The 23550-nt window shown below is 47.3% G+C and overlaps 1 protein-coding gene across 20 annotated transcripts in view; it reads right to left on the minus strand.

Moving 5' to 3' along the window:
• Window positions 1-23550, minus strand: part of CCR6 (C-C motif chemokine receptor 6) — a 553987-nt gene that overhangs the window by 129145 nt on the left and 401292 nt on the right. The window contains exon 18 of one of the 20 annotated variants that reach the window (XM_029594231.1): window positions 19323-19694. The exons of the other annotated variants lie outside the window; for them this stretch is intronic. Within the exon in view, the coding sequence (XP_029450091.1) occupies window positions 19659-19694 (36 nt within the window). The 3' untranslated portion in view covers window positions 19323-19658. Of the gene's footprint in view, window positions 1-19322; window positions 19695-23550 lie in introns of those variants that run through there. 20 annotated transcript variants of the gene reach the window in all.

Genomic DNA, 23550 nt, shown 5'->3' on the forward strand with positions numbered 1-23550 from the left:
CCTCACACCATTCACTAGCTGGAACATGGGGGAAGTCAGGAGTGAGGGTCAGGCAGCTCCCCCCTGTCTGTGAAGCCAGCCTCTCACTAGTAATGCAGGGAGGGAGCTGTCTCAGACTGGTATCAGGGTTAGGGCACTGTGTGCAGGAAGATCACAACACTCCTGGTATTAATAGGGATAGGGCACTGTAAGAGATGACTGTAGTAGATTGAATAAAGATCTGATGTTTCTGCTCTCCTCACACCAAACAAAAACAACACACAAGCAGAGAAGCCCTTCTTACAAAGCTGAGCTAGTGAGTTAAGTAGGAGGAAAAGTAAACATACTGGTGCCAGTGTGGCTACTTAAAAAATACACTTACCAACAATCAATTACATATATTTGAACTGTGTACAGTTCCAGCCAGGACCACCTTTCTAAAATGCACAGTGATTGGCAAATTCAACATGCACTAGCATTTCAGGTGCCTGCTAACAAAAATAATAAACAAACAAGTTCTAGTCACGTGAGTGCTGATCATTACATTACTTTTTTTGTCAAGCTTCCAACTGTTTCCATTTCACATCCCCCCAACCATATTGGTAACATCAATAGATAAGAGCACAGCCAGCCAATAGGAATACATACATACATATTCATTCCTAAGTGACCTTTACTGACCTGGGAAGTGTGAACACTTTGTTTCATTTTCTGTTGGTGTTCGTTAGTTTCCAGTTCCATTTCCCATCCCCCCAACCATCACCTCAGTGGTAACCTTGGTAACATCAATAGATAAGAGGGCAGCCAGCCAATAGGAACACATATTCATTCCTAACTGACCTTCAGTGACCTGGAAAGTGTTTATTTGTATCATTTTCAGTTAGTGCGCACTAAATCGAGTTAGTGCGCACTAACGGGGAGTTAGTGCGCACTAACTCGAGTTAGTGCGCACTAACACGATTTAACGATTTTTAACGATAAATCGTTAGAATTTCTATTGTATCGTGTTCTATAACGATTTAAGACGATATAAACATTATCGGACGATAATTTTAATCGTTGAAAAACGATTCACATCCCTATTGAAAATATGTTTGTACGAGGTGTACATAAGCATGGAAAGAAATATAGAGAAAAACTGGCTTAATGTAACAAAAGAAGTTCCAAAGAACCAGAAGATGAAACAACTCCCCCTCACTAACAATTTGTACATAAGCAGTTCAGATTATCTTTGGGAAGGCATGTTGCTCCACAGCAGAGCTTAAGATCGCTCTCCTGCCTTTCAAGCATGGAGTCTACCAATTAGCAAAACCAGTTCCAGTGTGGTTCAACCTTGACTCAGGTAATACAAATCAAATCTGTAGCTTCATTAGTTGCATGCAAATAGGTGTGAAATCCTTTCTTTTCACTATCACTCCAGCTGAGTAATCTTATTTATTTTATTTATTTATTTAACAGCTTTTAATATACCGGTGTTCGTAGGGCACATCACGCCGGTTTACAATAAAACTTGTGAAAGGAGGAAATTACAAAAAACAGGGAGCGGGTGAGGGGAGCAGGTGAGAAAAGGGGCGGGAAGTGAGGGGGAAAGAAAGGAGGCGGAAGGGATAGTAGCTGAGAAGATAGAGAAGAGTAACCATAAATGTGGAGAGGTTATTTACAGCAGGAGAAATTTACAGCAGGAAGACTGCAGAGGAGTGATTGTTTAAAGGAGGTTATACATTACAACTTATTTACAGCAGGGTATAGAGTACTAATAACTTATGGCAGAAGTATTCAGCTACATTACAACTTCTTTACAGCAGGGTATAGGGTACAATTTACTTATGGCAAAAATATTCAGATATCAAGCTAGAGAAGAATCCGTAAGAGTGTACAGGAAATGCAAGGGGAGGTGGGGGGGGGGGGGGGGGGCGGTCTAGGGGGGAAGTTTTTTTAAGGGGGGGGGGCTGTCTATGGGGGATTGGTTTCCGGGTAGGCCTGTCTGAATAGCCAGGTCTTGATGCCTTTTTTGAATTTGGGCAGGGAGGGCTCAAGACGGAGGTGTGTGGGGAGAGAGTTCCAGAGGGCACAGCCTGCGATGGTAAATGCTCTTTCCCTGGTGGTGGAGAGGTGTGCTGTCTTGAGGGCGGTGGGGGTGTGTAGGGTGCCTGCAAGGGTGGATCTTGTGGGACGATGGGAAATGTGAAAGTGGGGCATTTCCTTAAGCCATGGGGAGTTGTTTTTGTAGAGAGTGTTGTGGAGTATGGTTATGTTTGTGAGATAAGAGGCAAACCAGGCTAGGGCTGTGTCGGCGATGCCTATCTCTGTCAAGCGGGAGAGAAGGATTTGATGATTGACAGTGTCAAAGGCTGCCGATATATCCAGTATGGCCAGCAGGAACGCGTTTCCTTGGTCTAAACCAATGAGTATGTTGTCAGTGATTGCTAACAGGAGATTCTCGGTGTTTCATCCTTTACGGAATCCAAATTGTGATGGGTGCAGGATGTTGTGGACCCCGAGATAGTCGGAGAGCTGAGTATTGACTACTTTCTCGAGGACTTTTGCAAGGAAGGGAAGGTTAGAGATGGGCCGGTAGTTTGCAGGATCAGCGGGGTCAAGGGAGGGTTTTTTAAGGAGAGGCTTCACAACGGCAAGCTTGAGGGGATCTGGGACTTTGCCGGAGGTAAGAGAGCAATTAATAATATCAGCCAAGGGTTTGGCGATGGCAGAGGGAATGGAGAGGAGGATTTTGGAGGGGATTGCGTCTGCGAAATGTGTGGCGGGTTTCATCTTTTTTAGGATGGTCTCAATTTCACGGATGGATGTGAGGTCAAGGGAACTGATGTTGGTGCTGCTGTGATTTGGGAGGGGGGGGGGAGGTGGTGGTGGGGTTGTGAGGGAAGCGTAGGAGGATGCTGGTTATTTTATGCTGAAAGTATTTAGCAAGCTCCTCGCATTTTTCTTTGGAGTGTTCTTCGTGGGTGGTGGGGTGGGAGGTCTTTGTGAGGTCTGCGACATAGGAAAAAAGAGCATTGGCGTTGAATTGTAGGTCGTGAATTTTTGATGCATGGAAGTCCATTTTGGCATTGATAGTGGCTTGACGGTAGTCGTGCAGTGATTGTTTATACACTGCCTTGTGTTGGGGGGAGGGTTGGCGTCGCCACAAGCGTTCTTTTGACCTGAGGTTCTGCTTTAATTTTTTTAGTTCGTTAGTGTACCAGGGTTTTTTTTCGTTCTGCAGGAGGGGGATTTCTTTATGGATCATGGGGCAGAGTTCATTGGTGATGGATTCGGTGATGTGATTCCAAGAGTGAAGAGCAGCATCAGGATTTGACAAGTCCAGGTTCATTACTGCTTTGTCAAGCTTAAAAGAAAATTATTCTGTGCCCATCATATTGTAGCTCTTCTCTTTTCTAATAGGCCTGCATTAATTCATTTGTGTGCATAAAATTCAGAATTTTTATTATGACTACGCATGACTTTCTAGGTGCAGAGGGCCATATCTTTAGTATGCTTATGTTTCATGATAAATAATTTATGTATTATAATTGTAGATTTTATATGGTTGTGAGCTGCCTTATTGTAAAATAGTAAGGCAGAATATAAATTAATTGATATTGATGATGTCTTGATTCCAGGAGCAATTTAGATCTCAGTCAAGTTTCCACTGTAGCTAAAAGTACAGAGCCAGAGACCTTTTCTGGAATGCTAACAAGTCGGAGAGTATTCCTTCTTGAACGATTTTCTAAATCATCTATTTTTTCCTCACAGCCTTGTGTCAGTGATTGCAGAGCCACCACTTCTGTCTCTAATGTGTGAATCTGGTCATCAGCCTTGGAGACCTGGTTTCCAATTTCTCTTAGATTGGAAGATAGGGCTGCCATTCCATTATTTGACTCATTCACTTTGGCATATATTTTATCTAACTTGTGTTCCAGTGTGATAGTGACTGCTGCAGTCACATCACGTACCAAGGCCTCACAATCAAGAAATGCTGAAGAATCCTGTACAAGAACATAACAACATAAGAAATTGCCATTTTGGGTCAGAACAAGGGTTCATGAAGCCCAGCATCCTGTTTCCAACAGAGGCCAAACCAGGCCACTAGAACCTGGCAATTACCCAAACGCTAAGAAGATCCCATGCTACTGATGCAATTAATAGCAGTGGCTATTCCCTAAGTAAACTTCATTAATAGCCGTTAATGGACTTCTCCTCCAAGAACTTATCCAAACCTTTTTTGAACCCAGCTATACTAACTTCACTAACCACATCCTCTGGCAACAAATTCCAGAGCTTAATTGTGCGTTAACTAAAAAAGAATTTTCTCCGATTAGTCTTAAATGTGCTACTTACTAACTTCATGGAATGCCCCCTAGTCCTCCTATTATCCAAAAGTGTAAATAACTCATTCACATCTACTGTTCAAGACCTCTCATGATCTTAAAGACCTCTATCATATCCCCCCTCAGCTGTCTCTTCTCCAAGCTGAACAGCCCTAACTTCTTCAGCCTTTCCTCATAGGGGAGCTGTTCCATCCCCTTTAACATTTTGGTTGCCCTTCTCTGTACCTTCTCCATCGCAAATATGTATCTTTTTTTAGATGCGGCGACCAGAATTGTACACAGAATTCAAGGTGCAGTCTTCACCATGGAGCGATACAGAGACATTATGACATTTTCCGTTTTATTAACCATTCCCTTCGTAATAATTCCTAACATTCTGTTTGCTTTTTTGACTGCTGCAGCACACTGAGCCGACGATTTTAAAGTATTATCTGTTTCACTGACCACCAAGTTCAGGGCCCTTGTTGGTAATTGTTTGATTCGAATTTCCTGCCATGCCCTGCCGTTGATGCAGAGAGTAATGTTGGAATTACATCAAAGGTGAATTGTAAGGCTTAAAGGTTAAGGATAGTAACCGCCGCATCAAGCAATTTACCCTGATGCTTGTTTACCCTGACTGCACAGATCAATGCCTTGTTGTATCAGGCTTAATTGGTTTAGGGTAGTAACCGCCGCAATAAGCAAGCTTCCTCCAAGCTGGTTTACCCAGACTGTGTAGTTCAGTCCTTGTTGGTTGTTGTCTGAATGCAAATCCTCTTTTCCACATTTCTCCTTGCCGTTGAAGCAGAGAGCATTGTTGGAGTTGCATTAACCATGTGAAGACTTAGGGCTGGATTTTAAAAGCCCTGCGCGCATAAATCCGGCCGGATTTATGCGCACAGGGCACTCGCGCGCCGGCGCGCGCATAGCCCCAGGATGCGCGTAAGTCCCGGGGCTTCGTAAAAGGGGCGGGAGGGGGCGTGTCGCCGGCCTGGGGGCGTAGTCGAGGCCTCCGGACCAGCCCCCGGGTCGGGTGATGGCGCGCCAGAAGCCCGCTGGCGCACGCAGATTTACGCCTGCTTTTGGCAGGCGTAAATCTGCCAACAAAGGTAGGGGGGGTTTAGATAGGGCCGGGGGGGTGGGTTAGGTAGGGGAAGGGAGGGGAAGTGGAAGGAAAGTTCCCTCCGAGGCCGCTCCGATTTTGGAGCGGCCTCGGAGGGAACAGGCAGCGCATGCCTGGTGCACGAACAAAAGTACGCATGTGCGTAAATTTATAAAATCTACCCCTTTTTGAGTAAGGGTAGTAATCACCAGGTAGTAGCCACAGCTCCAGCAAGCCACCCCCTTGGCTCTACTCTTCATTCCCATCCTCTAGCCTTTATGGATCCACGATAGATTTTATAAATTTACGCGCGCACGAACAAAAGTACGCTGGATTTTATAAGATACACGCGTATCTTATAAAATCCGGGGTTGGCGCACACAAGGGGGTGCACATTTGTGCAACCTGCGCGCGCTGCCTGTTCCCTCCGAGGCCGCTCCGAAATCGAAGCGGCCTCTGAGGGAACTTTCCTTCCGCCTCCCCTCACCTTCCCCTCCCTTCCCCTACCTAACCCCCCCCCCCTACCTTTGTTGGCAGATTTACGCCTGCTTTCAGCAGGCGTAAATCTGCGCGCACCAGCGGGCTTTCTGGCACGCCATCACCCGACCCGGGGGCTGGTCCGGAGGCCTCGACTACGCCCCCGGGCCGGCGACACGCCCCCTCCCACCCCTTTTACGAAGCCCCGGGGCTTTCGAAAAGGGACGGGAGGGGGTGTGTCCGGGGGCGTTCCCGAAACTACGCGGCGTTTCGGGGGTGGGCCCGGGGGCATGGCGCCGGCCCGGGGGCGTGGTCGAGGCCTCCAGACCAGCCCCCGGGACCGGAGGGTGGAGTGGGGCTGCCGGCTGGCAGGCGTAACTTTGCCGACAAAGGTGGGGGGGGGGGGGTTTAGATAGGGCCGGGGGGGGGGTTAGATAGGGGAAGGTGGGGGGAGGGCAAAGGAAAGTTCCCTCTGAGGCTCCGAAATCGGAGCGGCTTCGGAGGGAACAGGCAGCTCGCGCTGGGCTCGGCGCGCGCAGGTTGCACAAATGTGCACCCCCTTGCGCGCGCCGACCCTGGATTTTATAAGATACGCGCGGCTATGCGCGTATCTTATAAAATCCAGCGTACTTTTGTTCGCGCCTTGTGCGCGTATTTTTTAAAGATCTACCCCTATGTGTCTGGTAGTGGCCTACCAGGGTCTGATCAAATTCTCAATAAAGTTTTTGTTGACTTTTTTTTTTTTTTGTGAAAATGGCACCTGCCTATAAATTAAGGGATGAGCTAGGGAGGGGTGGGTGGGCGAGGGTTGGGAAATACAAACAGTCTAACTTCAGTTAGTCAGCCTGAGTGACTCACTGCTCTCTTGATTAACAAATGTTGGTCCCTATTCAAACCCAATCACACTACCTCAACACCTTTCCAAGGTGAGTAACTGAGCTGACTATTCAACTTTTTTAATTAGGTATACACTGCTCCTAGCTTATTTCTAGCTTCTGGCAACTTTTTGGGTTGGTTTTTTTGGGGGGGGGGGGTTTTGTGTTGTTTTTTTTTCAGTACAACATAAGAACATAAGAACATAAGAAAATGCCATACTGGGTCAGACCAAGGGTCCATCAAGCCCAGCATCCTGTTTCCAACAGTGGCCAATCCAGGCCATAAGAACCTGGCAAATACCCAAAAACTAAGTCTATTCCATGTAACCATTGCTAATGGCAGTGGCTATTCTCTAAGTGAACTTAATAGCAGGTAATGGACTTCTCCTCCAAGAACTTATCCAATCCTTTTTTAAACACAGCTATACTAACTGCACGAACCACATTCTCTGGCAACAAATTCCATAGTTTAATTGTGCGTTGAGTAAAAATGAACTTTCTCCGATTAGTTTTAAATGTGCCCCATGCTAACTTCATGGAGTGCCCCCTAGTCTTTCTACTATCCGAAAGAGTAAATAACCAATTCACATCTACCTGTTCTAGACCTCTCATGATTTTAAACACCTCTATCATATCCCCCCCACTCAGTTAGTATTAAATACAAACACTCAGTTCTTTCAAAGTCTGGAGAACACTCAGTTCTGCAGACTTTTAAAAATAAACACACTACCTACTTCTACCTTATTGACTGACTAAAAATACAAATAGTCTATCTTGTTTATTCCCTGCCTACCTATTGCTACCTTATTGACTGACCATTTAAAAATACAAATAGTCTAACTTGTTTATTCACTGCCTTTTTGACTATTAAAGGCACAAACACACAAACACACTAAATAATATTCCCAAATAGTTAACTTTGCCCCAATACTTTTAAAAAAGACAATGTCTCAAGCAAAAACTTACTGATTCCTTTCAGCCACCAGCAAGGTGATCCTCTCCTCTCAGTGTTCCCACTGAGGTGGGGACTTCACCTAGTGCTAGGGAACAATTAATAATGTTGGCGATAGGAGGTGCTATTATTTCAGGGATGGTCAGTAGTAGTTTAGTTGGTATGGCATTACTGGGGTGTGTGGCAGGTTTCATTTTTTTTTTATAGTGGTTTCAATTTCTAAGGAGGCGGTGGGCTCGAAGGCATTGAAAGTGGCATAGGGATTTTGTGGAATAGTTTTAGTTGTGAGATTGCTGTTTTGGAAACGTATCATGATTTTAGCTATTTTCTCATGAAAGAATTTGGTTAATTCATCACTCTTGGTTTTGGCATCGTCAGTAATGAGTGGGGGGGGGGGGTGATTTTAGTCATTTCAGATACATAGGCAAAGAGTGCATTTGAATTGAATTGTAAATCATTTATTCTTTTAGCGTGGAAGTCTTTTTTGGTGTTGAGGGTTTGTTCACACCACTGCGAACCACTGCGTCTTGTATCCTGTCTCCGAAAAGGTTTTCACTGGTACATGGCAAATCAGCAAGTTTGTCTTGGACTTCAGGTCTCAAGTCAGATGCTTTCAGCCAGGCCCACCTCCTGGCGTTGATTCCTGTTGCTGACAAGCGAGAAGCTGTTTCAAAGGCGTTGTAAGCAGCATGAACCTCATGTTTCTCAGCCTCAAGGCCTTTTTGTAGTATGGCATTGAGACTATCTTGCTGTTGTTGGGGAAGAGAGTCGGTTATTCCCTGAACCTGCTTCCAGAGAATCCTTTAATACTGTGTCATGTAAAGTTGGTATGCAGCTATGTGTGACACTAGCATAGAGCCCTGAAACATCTTGCAACCCAAAATATCAAGGAATGTTTGGTCTTTGCCAGGAGGTGTTGAAGAGTGAGGTCGCAGTCTTCTAGCCTTCTTCTGTGTGGACTCAACTACCACCGACTGATGGGGTAGTTGTGGCTTTTGGAATCCAGGAATAAGCTGGACCAGATAAGTTGCATCTGTCCTCTTATTCACTGGCTGGTCAGTACAAGGTTGCTCCCAGAGACGATGCTGGAGATCCACTAGCACTTCGTGGACAGGGATTGCCATAACTTTTTTCGGAGCATCAACAAATTGGAGAACTTCCAATGTTTGTGGCATGTGTCCCCCTCTGTAATCAAGTCAAAGGGGATTGTCCCTGACATCTCCCTTACAAAATTAGCGAAGGAGAGATCTTCTGGGGGAGATTTTCTCCTTTCTTCCAGAGGAGATGGGTCTGATAAGATGTTCTCCATGGATGTGTCGGTGTCAACATCTTCCCATGTGTCAGAAAAGATCTCTAATCGAGATCCTGAGGGAGGTAAGAAGGTTGGTACTGTTGGACACGTTGGCACCGATGGATCCTTCAATGGCCTCGATGTAAGATGCGGTGGCACTGGTGTGGGTTTTGGTGGTACTGAAGGCATCGAGGGGAAACGTGGGCCTCTCGGTCCCGAGAGCCCTGATGGACCAGGCATCGGTTCTGGCATCGGTGGAATCGGTGTTGAAAGGGGACTGGAGTCTGTGGCTTTGTCCTCTGAGGATCTCGGAATGGGAATCGTGACTTTCAGAGACTTTGCGGGTTGCTTTGGCATCGGTGGCCCAGGCTGTGTCGGAAGGGCACCAATGAGTGCATCCAGTCTGGTTAGCAATGGTGTAAATATCGATGGCTCCGGTGTTGGTGTGGGGGCCGGCATCGATGGCTGTAAGTCTAGGAGAGCATCGAGCACTGCCTAGATGATGAAACTGTCCAGTTGTTTCCTGAAAGCTGGTATAGATATTGCAGCTACAGGGGGAGGCAGGCTAGGCGCTACTGGCACCTCCACAGGGACCTGTGGGGGCTCAGTACCCGGCACTAATATTGGTGGGGATTGCCTTGGTTTTTCGGGTGGAGAGGGTGTTAAAGGCTCCTCTACCTGTGTCCTCTTCGCAAGTGGCTCGATAGGCACCGGGTGTAGACTCGCGTCGGTGCCGGTGTTGGTGCTTCCCTCGGTGCTCGGTCCGGTCTTTCTTCAGCACCGAGGAAGATGATACAGATGCCTTAGACGGAGTTGGTGACTGACGGTCACCGCTGCCCTGGTGCTCCTGGTGAGGTTTGATGACTAATTTCTTCGATGCTCCTGCTGGTGATGATTGGGTGGATGTCGATGGAGTTAGCTTGATTTTAAACAGGGTCTCCATCTTGTCGAGGTGAGCCCGCCTACCCTTCAGAGTCATCTTGGCACAACTTGGGCAGTGAGAAATGTCATGTGATGAGTCGAAGCACAGCACACAGACATCATGTGGGTCAGTAATCGACATGGTATGGGGGCATTCCGGACATTTTTGGAAACCTGTTGCCATGATGGCAGAGTTTGAGGCCCAAAAACGGTCGATGGCCTGCAGACACCGAAAAAGGTAGGGGCAGGAACTGACCAGGGACAGTGACATTTACTCACCGACCGATGAAAAACAATATTGCAATGGGAGACCCCTATGAGGGAACTTTTAAATGAAGTAATCTTCAAGTTTTTTCCATGAGAAAAATTGTGAGAGAATTCTCACAGAGCTCCTAACCTCAAGGCAAACTGCAGCGTGGAAAAAAAGAGACTGAAGGGAGACCCCTGTGAATAAAGGGATTATAGCATGCTGGGCATGCTCAGTGTGCTAGTCAAACGTTCTAGAAACTTTGACAAAAAGGTTTTCTGTGATAGGGTTCCGTCCAGTGATGTCACCCACATGTGAGGACTACCATGCATGCCATTGTGTATGCACGTGTGTTATGGGTCCATTGCTCATTTTTCCCAATATTACAGAAATATTATGAGTGCATCATTCATCCACACCCTTCACTGACCTCTTTTTAAGGGATCCTAACATCACAGCACTGCACACAGTCAGGTACATAAAATGTCTGGGTTAAATCTCTATATTTAAGAAATGTGCTGTCTCTAATTTGATACTGAAAACAAAATGACAATGAATCTTCTGAAAAAAGTAAATTACAATAGTAAACTCCCATATCAAAACAGCAATAACTGGCAGCACTCAAATAGTAACAACCCTACTTATGAAAAGGTAACACTGCAAATATTACGCTAGGCCCTAACACACCAGTATATCCTTTATCAGAAAACTAGAACAAGCCAAGCTGCTAAAGAGCTCTACACAGAAACTACACATTAGAGGCATTTCTCACCTTGATCACACATGTAGAACACAGGCAAACTCTAACCAAACAAAGACTAAACAGACTATAAGATATAAATAGAAACATGCAGACAAGCTCAACTTGAAACCACAAGCCAGACTCTGTACGCAGTGTAATAATGGAAAAAGAGAAAATCATCATTCATATAAAACATCAAATAAAATCAAGAAATATAAATTATAATAGTAAAACCATACCCATAGAAAGCAGAGTTGCTTACCTGTAACAGGTGTTCTCCCAGGACAGCAGGATGTTAGTCCTCACATATGGGTGACATCATCAGATGGAGCCCTGTAACGGAACACTTTGGTCAAAGTTTCTAGTACTTTGACTGGCACACTGAGCATGCCCAGCATGCCACCAACTCTGCAGCCACCAGGGTTCCCCCTTCAGTCTCATTTGTAGCAAAAGTACGAGCAAAAAATAAAATAATAAAACGTAAGCAAACCCAACTCCACGGGATGGTGGGCGGGTTTTGTGAGGACTAACATCCTGCTGTCCTGGGAGAACACATGTTACAGATAAGCGACTCTGCTTTCTCCAGGACAAGCAGGATTGTAGTCCTCACATATGGGTGAATAGCAAGCTACAAGATGAGTTATATGAATCAGGCCAATAAGCACACAACATGTGCAACAGGCACAACTGGGGTGCTGTTGGCGAGTATGAGGCAGCCTGAAATTCACAGCGTGTCGAGGTAGGACGAGTTGGGTTCCTACACTGGGAACAAATTTCTTAGAACAGACTGGCCAAAGATGGAATCCTGTTGTCCAGCCTTGTCCAGGCAGTAGTGAGCTGCAAAGGTATGGAGAAAGCTCCATGTCATAGCCCTGCAGCACACGGTAGTGTGCTACTGACGTTGCCATTGCTCTGAGTGTGCCTTCACTTATCCCTGTAGTGGAAGGCCTGCTTGCTGGTAACAGAATGCAATGCAGTCTGCCAACCAGTTTGACAGTGTTTGCTTGCCCACCGCATTCCCCAGTTTGTTCTTATCAAAGATACAAAGAGTTGGGTGGACTTCCTGTGGGCTGTAGTGCGGTCTAAGTAAAATGCAAGAGTACGCTTACAGTCCAAGGTGTGCAGAGCTCGCTGACCTGGGTGAACGTGAGGCCTTGGAAAGAAAGTGGGCAAGACTATGGACTTATTTAAATGGAAATCAGTTACTACCTTAGGAAGGAATTTAGGGTGAGTTCGAAGAACCACCCGGTCATGGAGGAACCTTGTATAGGGTGAGTAGGTCACAAGGGCCTGTAACTCACTTACCCTGCAAGCAGACATGATGGCTACTAGGAAAAGAAATTTCCATGTAAGGTATCTGAGTTCGCAGGAGTGCAGAGACTCAAAAGTCTACATTGAGATCCCATGCCACGACCGGTGGCCATAGAGGAGGCTTAAGCTGTAATAAGCCTCTCAAGAAGCAACTCACCAGGGGTTGAGCCGTTATCGGGGCATCCCCTATTCCTTGATGGTAAGCAGAGATGGCACTAAGGTGCGCTCGGATAGATGATGTCTAGAGACCAGATTCCAAGAGGTGCCAGAGATAATCTAACAGACTCGATATGGGGCAAGAAAAGGGATCGAAGCCCTTGGGGTAGGATTTCCACAAGGAAGGCTTCCATGAAGCTACTAGGACTTGAGATACATCACTTGAAAGGTTGAGTGGTTGTATCAACACCTTTCAACATCCAGGCCGTCAGAAAGGTCGAGAAGTATGGGAAACCAAATTTGGCGCGGCCAATATGGGGCTATGAGAATCATTAAGCCCCGGTCCTGTTGTAGCTTCACGGGAGTATTGCTTATTAGCGGAATCGGAAGATACGCATAAAGCAGGCCTCTGTTCCAGGGACAGGTAGAAGGCATCTCCTGCAGGGAGCAGAAGCATTCCACTTTGTGGTTCTGACTGGACGCAAAGCGGTCGATGGTTGGATGACCCCACCGGTGGAAGATTCTGCTCGCAACCGAGGGATACAGAGACCATTCGTGGGGCTGGAAACGTTGGCTGAGGCAGTCTGCCAGTGCATTTTGAGTACCCACTAGATAAGTGGCTCGCAGAAGAATTGAATGCGACAGGGCTCAGGCCCAAATTTGCGCCGCCTCCTGGCAAAGAAGATAAGAACCCGTGCCCCCCTTTTTTTTCAGGTACCACATTGCAACTTGGTTGTCTGTTTGAATCAGGACAACCTTGTTGGAGAGGCAGTCCTGAAATGCATAAAGGGTGAACCACATTGCAACTTGGTTGTCTGTTTGAATCAGGACAACCTTGTTGGAGAGGCAGTCCTGAAATGCATAAAGGGCGAACCACATTGCTTGAAGCTCCAGAAAGTTGATTTGATGGGTTGCTTCGGCTGTTGTCCAAGTTCCTTGAGTTTGAAGGCCTTGGATGTGGGCTCCCCAACCTAGATTGGAGGCGTCTGTCGTTAAGATCGCTTGAGGAGCCGGTTGCTGGAAAGGAAGACCCACTTGTAAGTTGGCTTTGTGTGTCCACCATGCCAGGGACAGATGAAGCTGGCTGGTTATGTGTACCAGGGACAACAGCGGTTGAGTAGCTTGTCATCACTGGGATTTTAGAATCCACTGGGTCACTCTCATGGCAAGGTGTGCTATAGGGGTGACATGGACTGTTAATGCCATGTGGCTGAGCAACCTGAGTAGCTGGCCAGTTGAGGCTCCTTTTCGACAGCAGATAAAGCTGGTAAGGTTGGACAGCGTAATCGCAGTTATTGGGTAAGAATGCTTTGGACAGTGCCATGTCTAGGTCTGCTCCTATAAAGGAGAGAAGATGAGACGGTGTAATTGGGATTTGGGATAATTTCTTAGAAATCCCAATGAGTTTAGAAGCCTTATGGTGAGACCGAGAGTGTCGAGGGCTCCTTGTTTTGACTGGCTTTTTATGAGCCAGTCGTCCAGGTATGGAAAAACGTATACGCCTCTGCTGTGTAACTGCTCAGCCATGACTGCCAGGCACTTCGTAAAGACTCGAGGCGCCGAGGCTAGGCCAAATAGTAGTACCTTGTATTGATAGTGACTGTGATCCACCACGAATTGCAGATATTTGCGATGAGGCGGGAATATCGCAATATGGGCGTATGCGTTTTGCAGGTCCAGAGAGCAGAGCCAATCCCCTTGTTGAAGTAGAGGAAGCATGGTGCCCAAGGATACCATCCTGAAGTGTTCCTTGTGAAGAAATGTATTCAAGGCACGGAGGTTCAGAATAGGCCGGAGGCCGCCGGTCTTTTTTGGAATTAGGAAATATCTGGAGTAGAACCCTTTTCCCTGCTGATTCGGTGAACCCGGTTCCATGGTTCTGACCGACAGAAGGGTGGAGATCTCTGATTCGAATTTTCCTGTGTGATCATCCCAGCTCCAGGATGGAATGGGTGGGAAGGCCGGGGTGTTATGGTTATGAGGTGTTGGAGTGGATTCTTGGGTACTGCATTGATGGCCACTCCCATGGGGAGGAGCCCCGTGAGGAACCGCAGTACTAGGCTAGACTCTATCCACGCAAACACAGAGAAGTTGTATTTATTGTACAGCTCGATGGTACTGTCCGTGGAGCGGACAGTAGTGAAAGTAACCCAGTGAAGTAGTCCAGGGGTTCCCAGCAGAGGAGATCAGTCTCACACTCGAGCAGGATAAACAGCATGGGGTAGCAGGGACAGGTCCCGGATGTAGATCCAGAGCGCTGAAGCTGAAAAGGAGACAGACTGAAAGTGTTGGTACTCACTGAGGTAGAAAGCTGTATAGTTGAAGGTCCTGGCAGGCAGAAGTTGTTCAGTGGCAGGCACCAGATTAGGGAAAGCAGGCCCTCGAGGAGCGAGTACCTGGTATCCCAAGATATGTACCTGAAATAGAGCAGAAGGGCCCCTGAGGAGCGGGTACCCAGGTTAGAGAAGAATTACCCCGAAGGGCAGAAAGAGCTTCCTGCGGCAGAGCAGCTTAGACCGGAAGCAGTCCAATCCATTCCAATCCTTGCTAACTCAATTTGTTAGCAAACGAAGGGCAAGCTAAATATCAGGATGTGATGACGTCACTCGGAGGGGACGCCCCCAAGGTTCCCGCCATGTCATGGATAAAGATGTGGGTGGCGTGCGTGCGCGCACCCTAGGAGGCCCTCAGGAAAATCATGGCGAACGCCATCGCCGTTGTGGGGACGCCGGAGAGAGCGGCATGAAGACGCGGCAGCAGCCATCTTCCCTAGGCTTGAGGAGAGAGAAGGAAGAAAGGTGAGGCACAGAGGTTGAAGCTGTCTGAGACCGACGGACGCAAGAGTACCCCCCCCCTTCAAAGGGCCCCCTCCAAACCCCCTACCTGGTCTTGGTTTTTGAGGATGCGATCGATGAAATTGACGAAGCATCTCTTTGTCCATGATATTAGCCAATGGTTCCCAAGAGTTTTCTTCTGGTCCGTATCTCTCCCATGACAGGAGGTATTCCCAAACTCTGCCTCTCTTCCTTACATTAAGGATGCCATCAACCTTATACTCGATGTCTTCTTCTGCATCAACTGGGGTAGGTTCAGGTGTCTTGGTGGAAAACTCGCTAAGAACAAGCGGTTTCAGCAGCGAAACATGGAATACATTGTGAATTCGCATAGCTGGAGGGAGTCTCAGACTATAGGTGAGTGAGCTCAACCGTCGGAGAATAGGAAAGGGTCCGACAAAGCGTGGAGCAAATCGAGCAGATGGAAGCTTAAGTCTCAGATGTTTAGTAGAAAGCCAAACTTTATCACCAGGCTGGAATTCAGGAGCCTTGCTACGGTGAGCATCATAGCTTTTCTTTGCTCTTTGTCCTGCTTTTTGGAGCATCTCTTTAGTCTTTCTCCAGAGCTGCTGTATATCTTTGGCAGTACACTGAGCTGCTGGGGACGACACAGAAAGTGGAAGTGGTAAAGGTGTACAATTCTGGTCGCCGCATCTCAAAAAAGATATAATTGCGATGGAGAAGGTACAGAGAAGGGCGACCAAAATGATAAAGGGAATGGAACAGCTCCCCTATGAGGAAAGACTAAAGAGGTTAGGACTTTTCAGCTTGGAGAAGAAACGGCTGAGGGGGGATATGATAGAGGTGTTTAAAATCATGAGCGGTCTAGAACGGGTAGATGTGAATCGGTTTTTTACTCATTCGGATAATAGAAAGACTAGGGGGCACTCCATGAAGTTAGCATGTGGCACATTTAAAACTAATCGGATAAAGTTCTTTTTCACTCAACGCACAATTAAACTCTGGAATTTGTTGCCAGAAGATGTGGTTAGTGCAATTAGTATAGCTGTGTTTAAAAAAGGATTGGATAAGTTCTTGGAGGAGAAGTCCATTACCTGCTATTAATTAAGTTGACTTAGATAATAACCACCGCTGTTACTAGCAACGGTAACATGGAATAGACTTGGGGGTAGATTTTCAAAAAGCGCGATTTGGCGTACTTTTGTTGGCGCATCAGGCGCCAACAAAAGTACGCTGGATTTTAGTAGATTCGCTCGTAGCCGCTCGTATCCGCTAAAATCCTGGATCGGCGCGCAAAGCTACCGATTCCGTATAGCCGGCGCGCGCCAAGCCGCACAGCCTACCTCCGTTCCCTCCGAGGCCGCTCCGAAATCGGAGCGGCCTCGGAGGAAACTTTCTTTTGCCCTCCCCTCACCTTCCCCTACCTAACCCACCCCCCCGGCCCTGTCTAACCCCCCCTTACCTTTGTCGGGGGATTTACGCCTCCCGGAGGGAGATGTAAATCCCCACGTGCCAGCGGGCCGCTACGCGCCGGGACGCGACCTGGGGGCGGGTCCGGAGGGCGCGGCCACGCCCCGGACCGCCCCAGGCCGTAACCACGCCCCCAGACCCGCCCCTGAAACGCTACGTCCCGCCCCGAAAACGCAGCGCGGATCGGGCCCGCCCCCGACACGCCCCCCTCGGAAAACCCCGGGACTTACGCGAGTCCCGGGGCTCTGCGCGCGCCGGTAGGCCTATGTAAAATAGGCGCACAGGGCCCTGCTCGCGTAAATCCGCCCGGATTTACGCGAGCAGGGCTCTTAAAATCCGCCCCTTAGTTTTTGGGTACTTGCCAGGTTCTTATGGCTTGGATTAGCCACTGTTGGAAACAGGATGCTGGGCTTGATGGACCCTTGGTCTGACCCAGTATGGCATGTTCTTATGTTCTTAAGGTGGTAAAGGTTGTTGTCCATAGACCACTTCGAATGGAGTAGATCTATTAGATGATGCTGGATACGAATTGATGTCAAATTCAGCCCAAGGCAACAGTTCAGCCCAGTTATTCTGTCGTGAACCAACATAGGCACGGAGGAACTGTTTGAGAGTTCTATTCATTCTCTCAGTTTGGCCATTCGACTGAGGATGATAATGCAGAGGTGAAGTCAAGTGTGATGTCGAATTTCTTACACAAGGCTTTCCAGAACTTTGCTGTAAATTGAGCTCCTCTGTCAGAAACAATATGTTTAGGCATGCCATGTAGGTGAAAGATGTGACTGATGAATAGCTTAGCAAGTTCCATGGCTGATGGCAAGCCAGGGAGAGCCACGAAGTGAGCCATCTTCGAGAATCGATCCACTGTAACCCAAATGGTATTGTTACCTCCAGAAAGTGGCAGGTCCACCACAAAATCTGTTGAAATATGAGTCCAGGGCTCATCCAGTGCTGGCAAGGGTTGAAGCAGGCCCCACGGATGTCCAGGCTGAGGTTTCTGTCTGGCACAGTTGGAACGGGAGGCTACGTAAGCTAGAGTGTCTTCTTTCATGGTGCACCACCAATAGTACTTTTGTAGCTTGGCCAGTGTTCGCCGTTGACAGGATGTCCGGCCAGTTTCGAATCATAAGCCCATCTTAGCAATTTCTTTCTTAGATTGCAGGGTACAATGGTCTTGCCCGGGGGTACCGGATGTGTAGCTGAGAGGACCACTCTCTTCGGGTCAATAATATGCTGGGGTTCATCAGGTATGTCCTCTGAGAAGAAAGAGCAAGATAATGCGTCTGCTCTGACATTCTTGTCACCAGGGCGATATTTCAGCAAAAAGTCAAATCTGTTGAAGAACAGGGACCACCTTGCCTGTCTATGGTTGAGGCGTTGAGCGTGATGGAGGTACTCCAGATTTTTGTGATCAGTGTAAACAGTAATCTGATGTTGTGCACCCTCAAGCCAGGGGCGCCATTCTTCAAATGCCATTTTTATTGCCAACAGTTCTTTATCTCCAATGCCGTAGTTCTTCTCCGCTGGCGAGAAGCGTCGGGAAAAGAATGAACAGGGGTGCAAGATCTTTGAATCACCGGTCTGGCTTAGCACAGCCCCTACACCTACATCAGAGGCATCGACTTCCACAATGAAGGGTCGAGTAGGTTCCAGATGGCGGAGACATGGTTTGCTTTGAAAGGTGTCTTTTAACTTCTGGAATGCAGTCACAGCTTCCATAGACCAAGTAGCAGTGTTGGCTCCCTTCTTAGTCATTGCTGTTAATGGAACAGTCAACGAGGAGTAATTTTTAATAAAGTAAATTGGTAGTATCCCAAAGTAATTGGTAAATCCCAAAAATCGTCTTAGAGCTTTTAGGCCCGTGGGCTGTGGCCATTTTTGAATACTCTAAAGCTTCTGAGGGTCCATTTGGAAACCACTGTTTGAGACAATTGTTTCTTGGGTTCTCTACACGTGACCCTGTGGGTTGCAGAGGGAACATCTGGAGACACAGTTGACAACTGGCGCAGGGGCAAACGATGGTCCTTTAACTGGGCCACTGCATCCTGGAACTTATCCCCGAACAGGTTATCTCCGGTACAGGGTAGATCTTCCAGTTGTCCTGCACTTCCGGCCATAGGTCTGAGGGCTTAAGCTAGGCCCAGCATCTAGCACTGATGCCCGCTGCCAAGACTCTGAATGCTGTTTCAAAAGAGTCGTAGGCAGCTCTGACTTCATATGTACCAGCTTCCATTCCTTTTTGTTGTTGTTGGGGCAACGTCTCCGCAAATTCCTGGACTTGTTTTCAGAGATTTCTTGTATATTGGGTCATGTATAATTGATATGCTGCAGTTCACGCTATCAACATGGACCCTTGGAAAATTCTTCGTCCCAGCGCATCCAATGCCTTCTGTTCCTTACTGGGAGGAGCAGAGGAATGTGGATGCAATCGTTTAGCCTGTTTCTGAGCTGATTCCATGACTACAGAGTGGTGGGGCAGCTGACTTTTTTGAAAACCTGGGGCTTGTTGAACCAGGTAGGTAGCATCTGTCTTTTTATTGACTGCCAGTACCATACCTGGATGTTCCCAAAAAGAACTTCATGCACCGGTATTGCCATTATTTCTTTTGGTACCCAGTAACATATAGTGACATATATATTTTCTCAATCTTTATTTAATAAGAATTTCACAGAACAAAATTCAAGAGAACTTTACCACATCACCCAAAGGAAAAATCATTTAAAAACACCCACTATATCTCACACATTTATTCATACACATTCACATCACATTCATCCTGCAACCCACTCTCACATCCTACAAATCACCCCTCTTAAAATACTTTCATGATTTAAATTAAACACAAATGTAAACCTTTTCACACTACAATGTAAATCTTTTAAATACAATTTGTTTATAAGCAGAGAAAATTCTATTGTACAAATTTTTCTTCGCTCAAAGAACGAAAATCCTTTAATCCTTCTTCATCTTCTCAACATGTTTCGCCTTCCCACAGGCTTCTTCAGGAGAACTTCTAAGGAATCTCCTACTGCTCATATATCCTCAACATATGTCCAACGGGTTTTCATCTACAACATTGCACAAACTAAGTTAATACTTTTTCAAAATATATCAACCCTCCAACACCTTTTTATTTTTACTTTCAAATATTATTTACATGTTATTTACCGGAACGTCCCAAAAGATTTTTTCGGACGTACAACCAGGTATATATCCCCGACTCTTACTTCACAGCGTCTTTCAAACATAATTTTGGAGAACACCTCATCTTATACATTGTATACCTAAAGCAAATTGAATCAAGATAACAACCAGAAAACTTTTTTTCTTTTTAATCAAAGATTATAACCTGCATGATGAAGAAAAGGAAACCTTACCTTTTTTGCTTTTCGGCAAAACGCCACCTCCGTAGCTCAAAGAACCGCCGCCATCGAGTGACTCAGTGGAAGTACATCATCCACCTCTCCCCGTCCTTTTAAATCTCTCTACACCAATCACAAGAGCTTACTCAGTATATCTCCGCCCCTTTTCCACCGCCAAATTTTAACTGAGCTATACCATTCACTCACACATCTCAAACCAGGTTTTTCTTTCATTTTACATTTTCCTACATTCTCTTATTTTTCTAGAGAACCGTATTTCACCACCAAATCTTCAATACAACTCCGACCCTCGCATACAGTCCAAAAAACCTTTTGGGAATCACTGAACAATTTATTCAGCATTTAAACTCCTGAGAATGGCACAAAAAAATTTAAAGACACGCTACCCAATCAATTCTGTCATTTAACCCCTTAGGCCACAACGTTCCCAATATAAAAATCCACCTCTGCTCCATTCGCAGCAATATTTTATTCACATTCCCTCCACGTCTATTGTATACCTCCTGTATCACAAAAAACGGAGTTCTTCTACTGTATGCTTGTATTCTCGCTAGTGCTTCACAAGTGGAGCGGTTTCTACCTCATTCCGGAGTCTACTGCAGTGCTCTAATATTCGAGTTTTAATCTTTCTTGATGTCTTCCCCACTTAGAAAAGTCCACATGGACATTGCACAATGTACACTACTGAACACGTTTGACACGTATTCACACTTCTCAGAAAAAACTTCTTCCCAGAGACCGGATGGATAAAGGATTCAACCGACAAACAAAGTTTGCACACACTACATTTTGTGCAAGGGTAATGTCCACCAATTCTGTCATCCCTCTTCTTCTTATCACCTAAATCCGAATGTACCAAAATGTTATGATTCGGGGGTTTTAGTGTGCCCATGGGCCTCAGCCCGACCCCGGCCGTCCAGGGCCGAACCAAGGGTTGACGGTGGCTCCGCATGGCTGGACACTCTACCCTCTGCCAGGCCAGCAAGCTCCCATGGCCAAACATCCGAGGATGTTGGAAGGTGAATGGTCCTCCGACCATTCCGGGCCCTTTTGGACATGCTGCAAGCAGCATGGAGCAGCAGGCCTGGCCTGAGGTTGAGGGCAGACGGACCTTGGCATGGAAACACTGGAGTTGATGCAACGGCATCACATGGCACGAAGACACTTGGCAGAAGACGTGACACCAGGGCTGTGGATACAAGACACCAGGATCGATGCGAACGGCATCGCAGACGAGACACTTGACGAGGTTGATGCAGACGGCATCCAAGACGAGGATTCATGGCTGGGATGATGCGGACGGCATCCGAGGCAAGACATATGGCTGGATAAGGCAGACGAAGACACATGGCATCAAGGCAAGACACAAGGCAAGGACATTGGCACTGTCTCTCAGGGCGCCCTACTCAGGCCACCCGCGGGACTGAGTCACGGACCACCCTGTCCGTTACGCGCCCTACACAGCCCCAAGGTTGGTCACGGACCACGACGGGAGCGGGACAGCACAGGAAGACACATCAGGACCAGACAGCTCAGGAGCACAGGACAACCGTCCACTGGCAGGCAGCCCACCCAGGAACTACATCTGAGGGACTCCCGGCCTACCGGTACCAGAAGGCTCAAGAGCAGAGACAAGGCATGGCGTGAAGGCAAGAACATCAGGAAGGCAGGAACACCAGGACGAAGACGAAGAAACCTGGACATGGACCTCAGGCACGACATGGAACGTGGAATGAGACATCAAGGTGAGGAGCTCCAAGAAGAAGACCTTGCAACGAGCTCTGGCAGGCGGGAACCTCCAGAGCGAAGACTGACCACAATGCAAGGCAATGAAGAACTGACGGAGCAGCCCCTTATAGGGCTGGAACCAGGAAACAGTCATTAGGTGGGGCCCAGACACTTCCTATGTCTGGCCCTTTAAATATTGTGAAGAGACGCGGCCGCGCGCCTAGGCAGGAGCAGAGCAGGGCTGTGCAGGACCCTGGACAGCGGCCTGCACAGCGTCTGCACGTCGGCGACGTCAGAGGAAGCAGGGGAGAGCCTGAATGCAGGCTCCAGCGGCTCCAGCCACTGCGGGAGGCCCCGGGGGCGGCTCCTGCCGCTAATCGAGCCCAGGGCTGCGGCCTAAACGCCGCGAAGATGCGGAAGCCGGCGGGGGCGGTCCCAGGCCTCGTGGGAGGCCACTGCTCCGGCCGCGGAGCCAAGAAGCAAGCAGGGCGGCCCGATGGCGGCGTCCTGCCGCATCGGCAAAGAAGCTGTGGAGAGTGTCCGTGCCTGCCCTGCTCCGCGAACGGATTGGGACCGAGGCTGCCTATACGCCGCACCCGAGCCCTTCTCACTCGGGGGCTAGGTCCCTGCCGCGATTCGGCCACCGGACCGAGGCTCTTATCTCCGAGGGACCACGGAAATCACCTCGGGAAACTCAACTGGGGGAGGAACCCGAGGGTATCACTGCAGGAGTGCGGGGCTCGTCTTCAGGTAGGAGTCTTCTAAGAATTTAGTCGTTAGTATTTGGAAGAATGCTCAGCGAGCGTTAGGTAGCTCCAAACTGCTTTGGAGACGGAAATTACTGAGCGTCTGCACTTCCTGCAGGGGTATATGTACCATGTGCTGACGTCAGATCCATCTCCAACTGCTAGCACGCTGTAAAACTGCTAGCACCATTTGTAATAAGTCCATCTGCTACACGCTAGGAAATAGGCTTATATGTGCATTAAGAGGAGTATATGTTAACAAACGCAACACAGAATTCTGAAGTAAATGGATAGATCTGATCAAGTTTTGAGGAAGCCCAAACAAAAGACTAATACAATAGTCAAGCTGTGCATGACACATTGCTTATAACACCATCCTGAAGAAGTCCATGGGCAACAATTGTTTTAAAGTGCGTAGAAGTTTTAAAGTGTAAAACCCTGATCTTAATGGCTTTTTAACAAGAGATTTCAGAGTTAAACCTGAATCCAAGGTTACGCCTAGATTTCATGCTTCAAATTCTATTTTAAACTAACAATTATCAAAACACAAATGGGTAAAATCTTCTCCAGGAATTTTACACCCAATCCACAATAAGGTGGATAATCATTAGACCTTAACCAACAATTTGATGGATACAACCTTTAAAGGTGATAACTGTGAACAACCCTTCAGCTGTACATGGAAGGAAAAGATGAATATCATCAGCACAGAGATAATAAAGTATTCCCAATGATCTAAGTAATGTCCCCAAAGCATGTAGATAAATGTTAAAGAATATAGCTACTGCCCTGTCTCAAACCTCCCTTTCCTAGGCAATATTATTGAAAAAGGCATACTACTCCAGCTATCAGAATTCCCGATGACAACAAACTGCTTAGACCCATTCTAATCCAGTTTCAAACCATACCACAGCATAGAAACAATACTAATAAGGCTGGCTGACAAACTGCAATTCTGCCTAGACTGGGGTCAATCAGTGCTGCTGTTAATTCTGGACCTTTCTGCAGCATTCGACACTAGCAACCATAGAGTTCTAATCACCTGACTGAAAGACCTAGGCCTGGCA

The sequence above is a fragment of the Rhinatrema bivittatum genome, chromosome 3, assembly GCF_901001135.1.
Source record: "Rhinatrema bivittatum chromosome 3, aRhiBiv1.1, whole genome shotgun sequence".
NCBI classification, from domain to species: Eukaryota; Metazoa; Chordata; class Amphibia; order Gymnophiona; family Rhinatrematidae; genus Rhinatrema; species Rhinatrema bivittatum.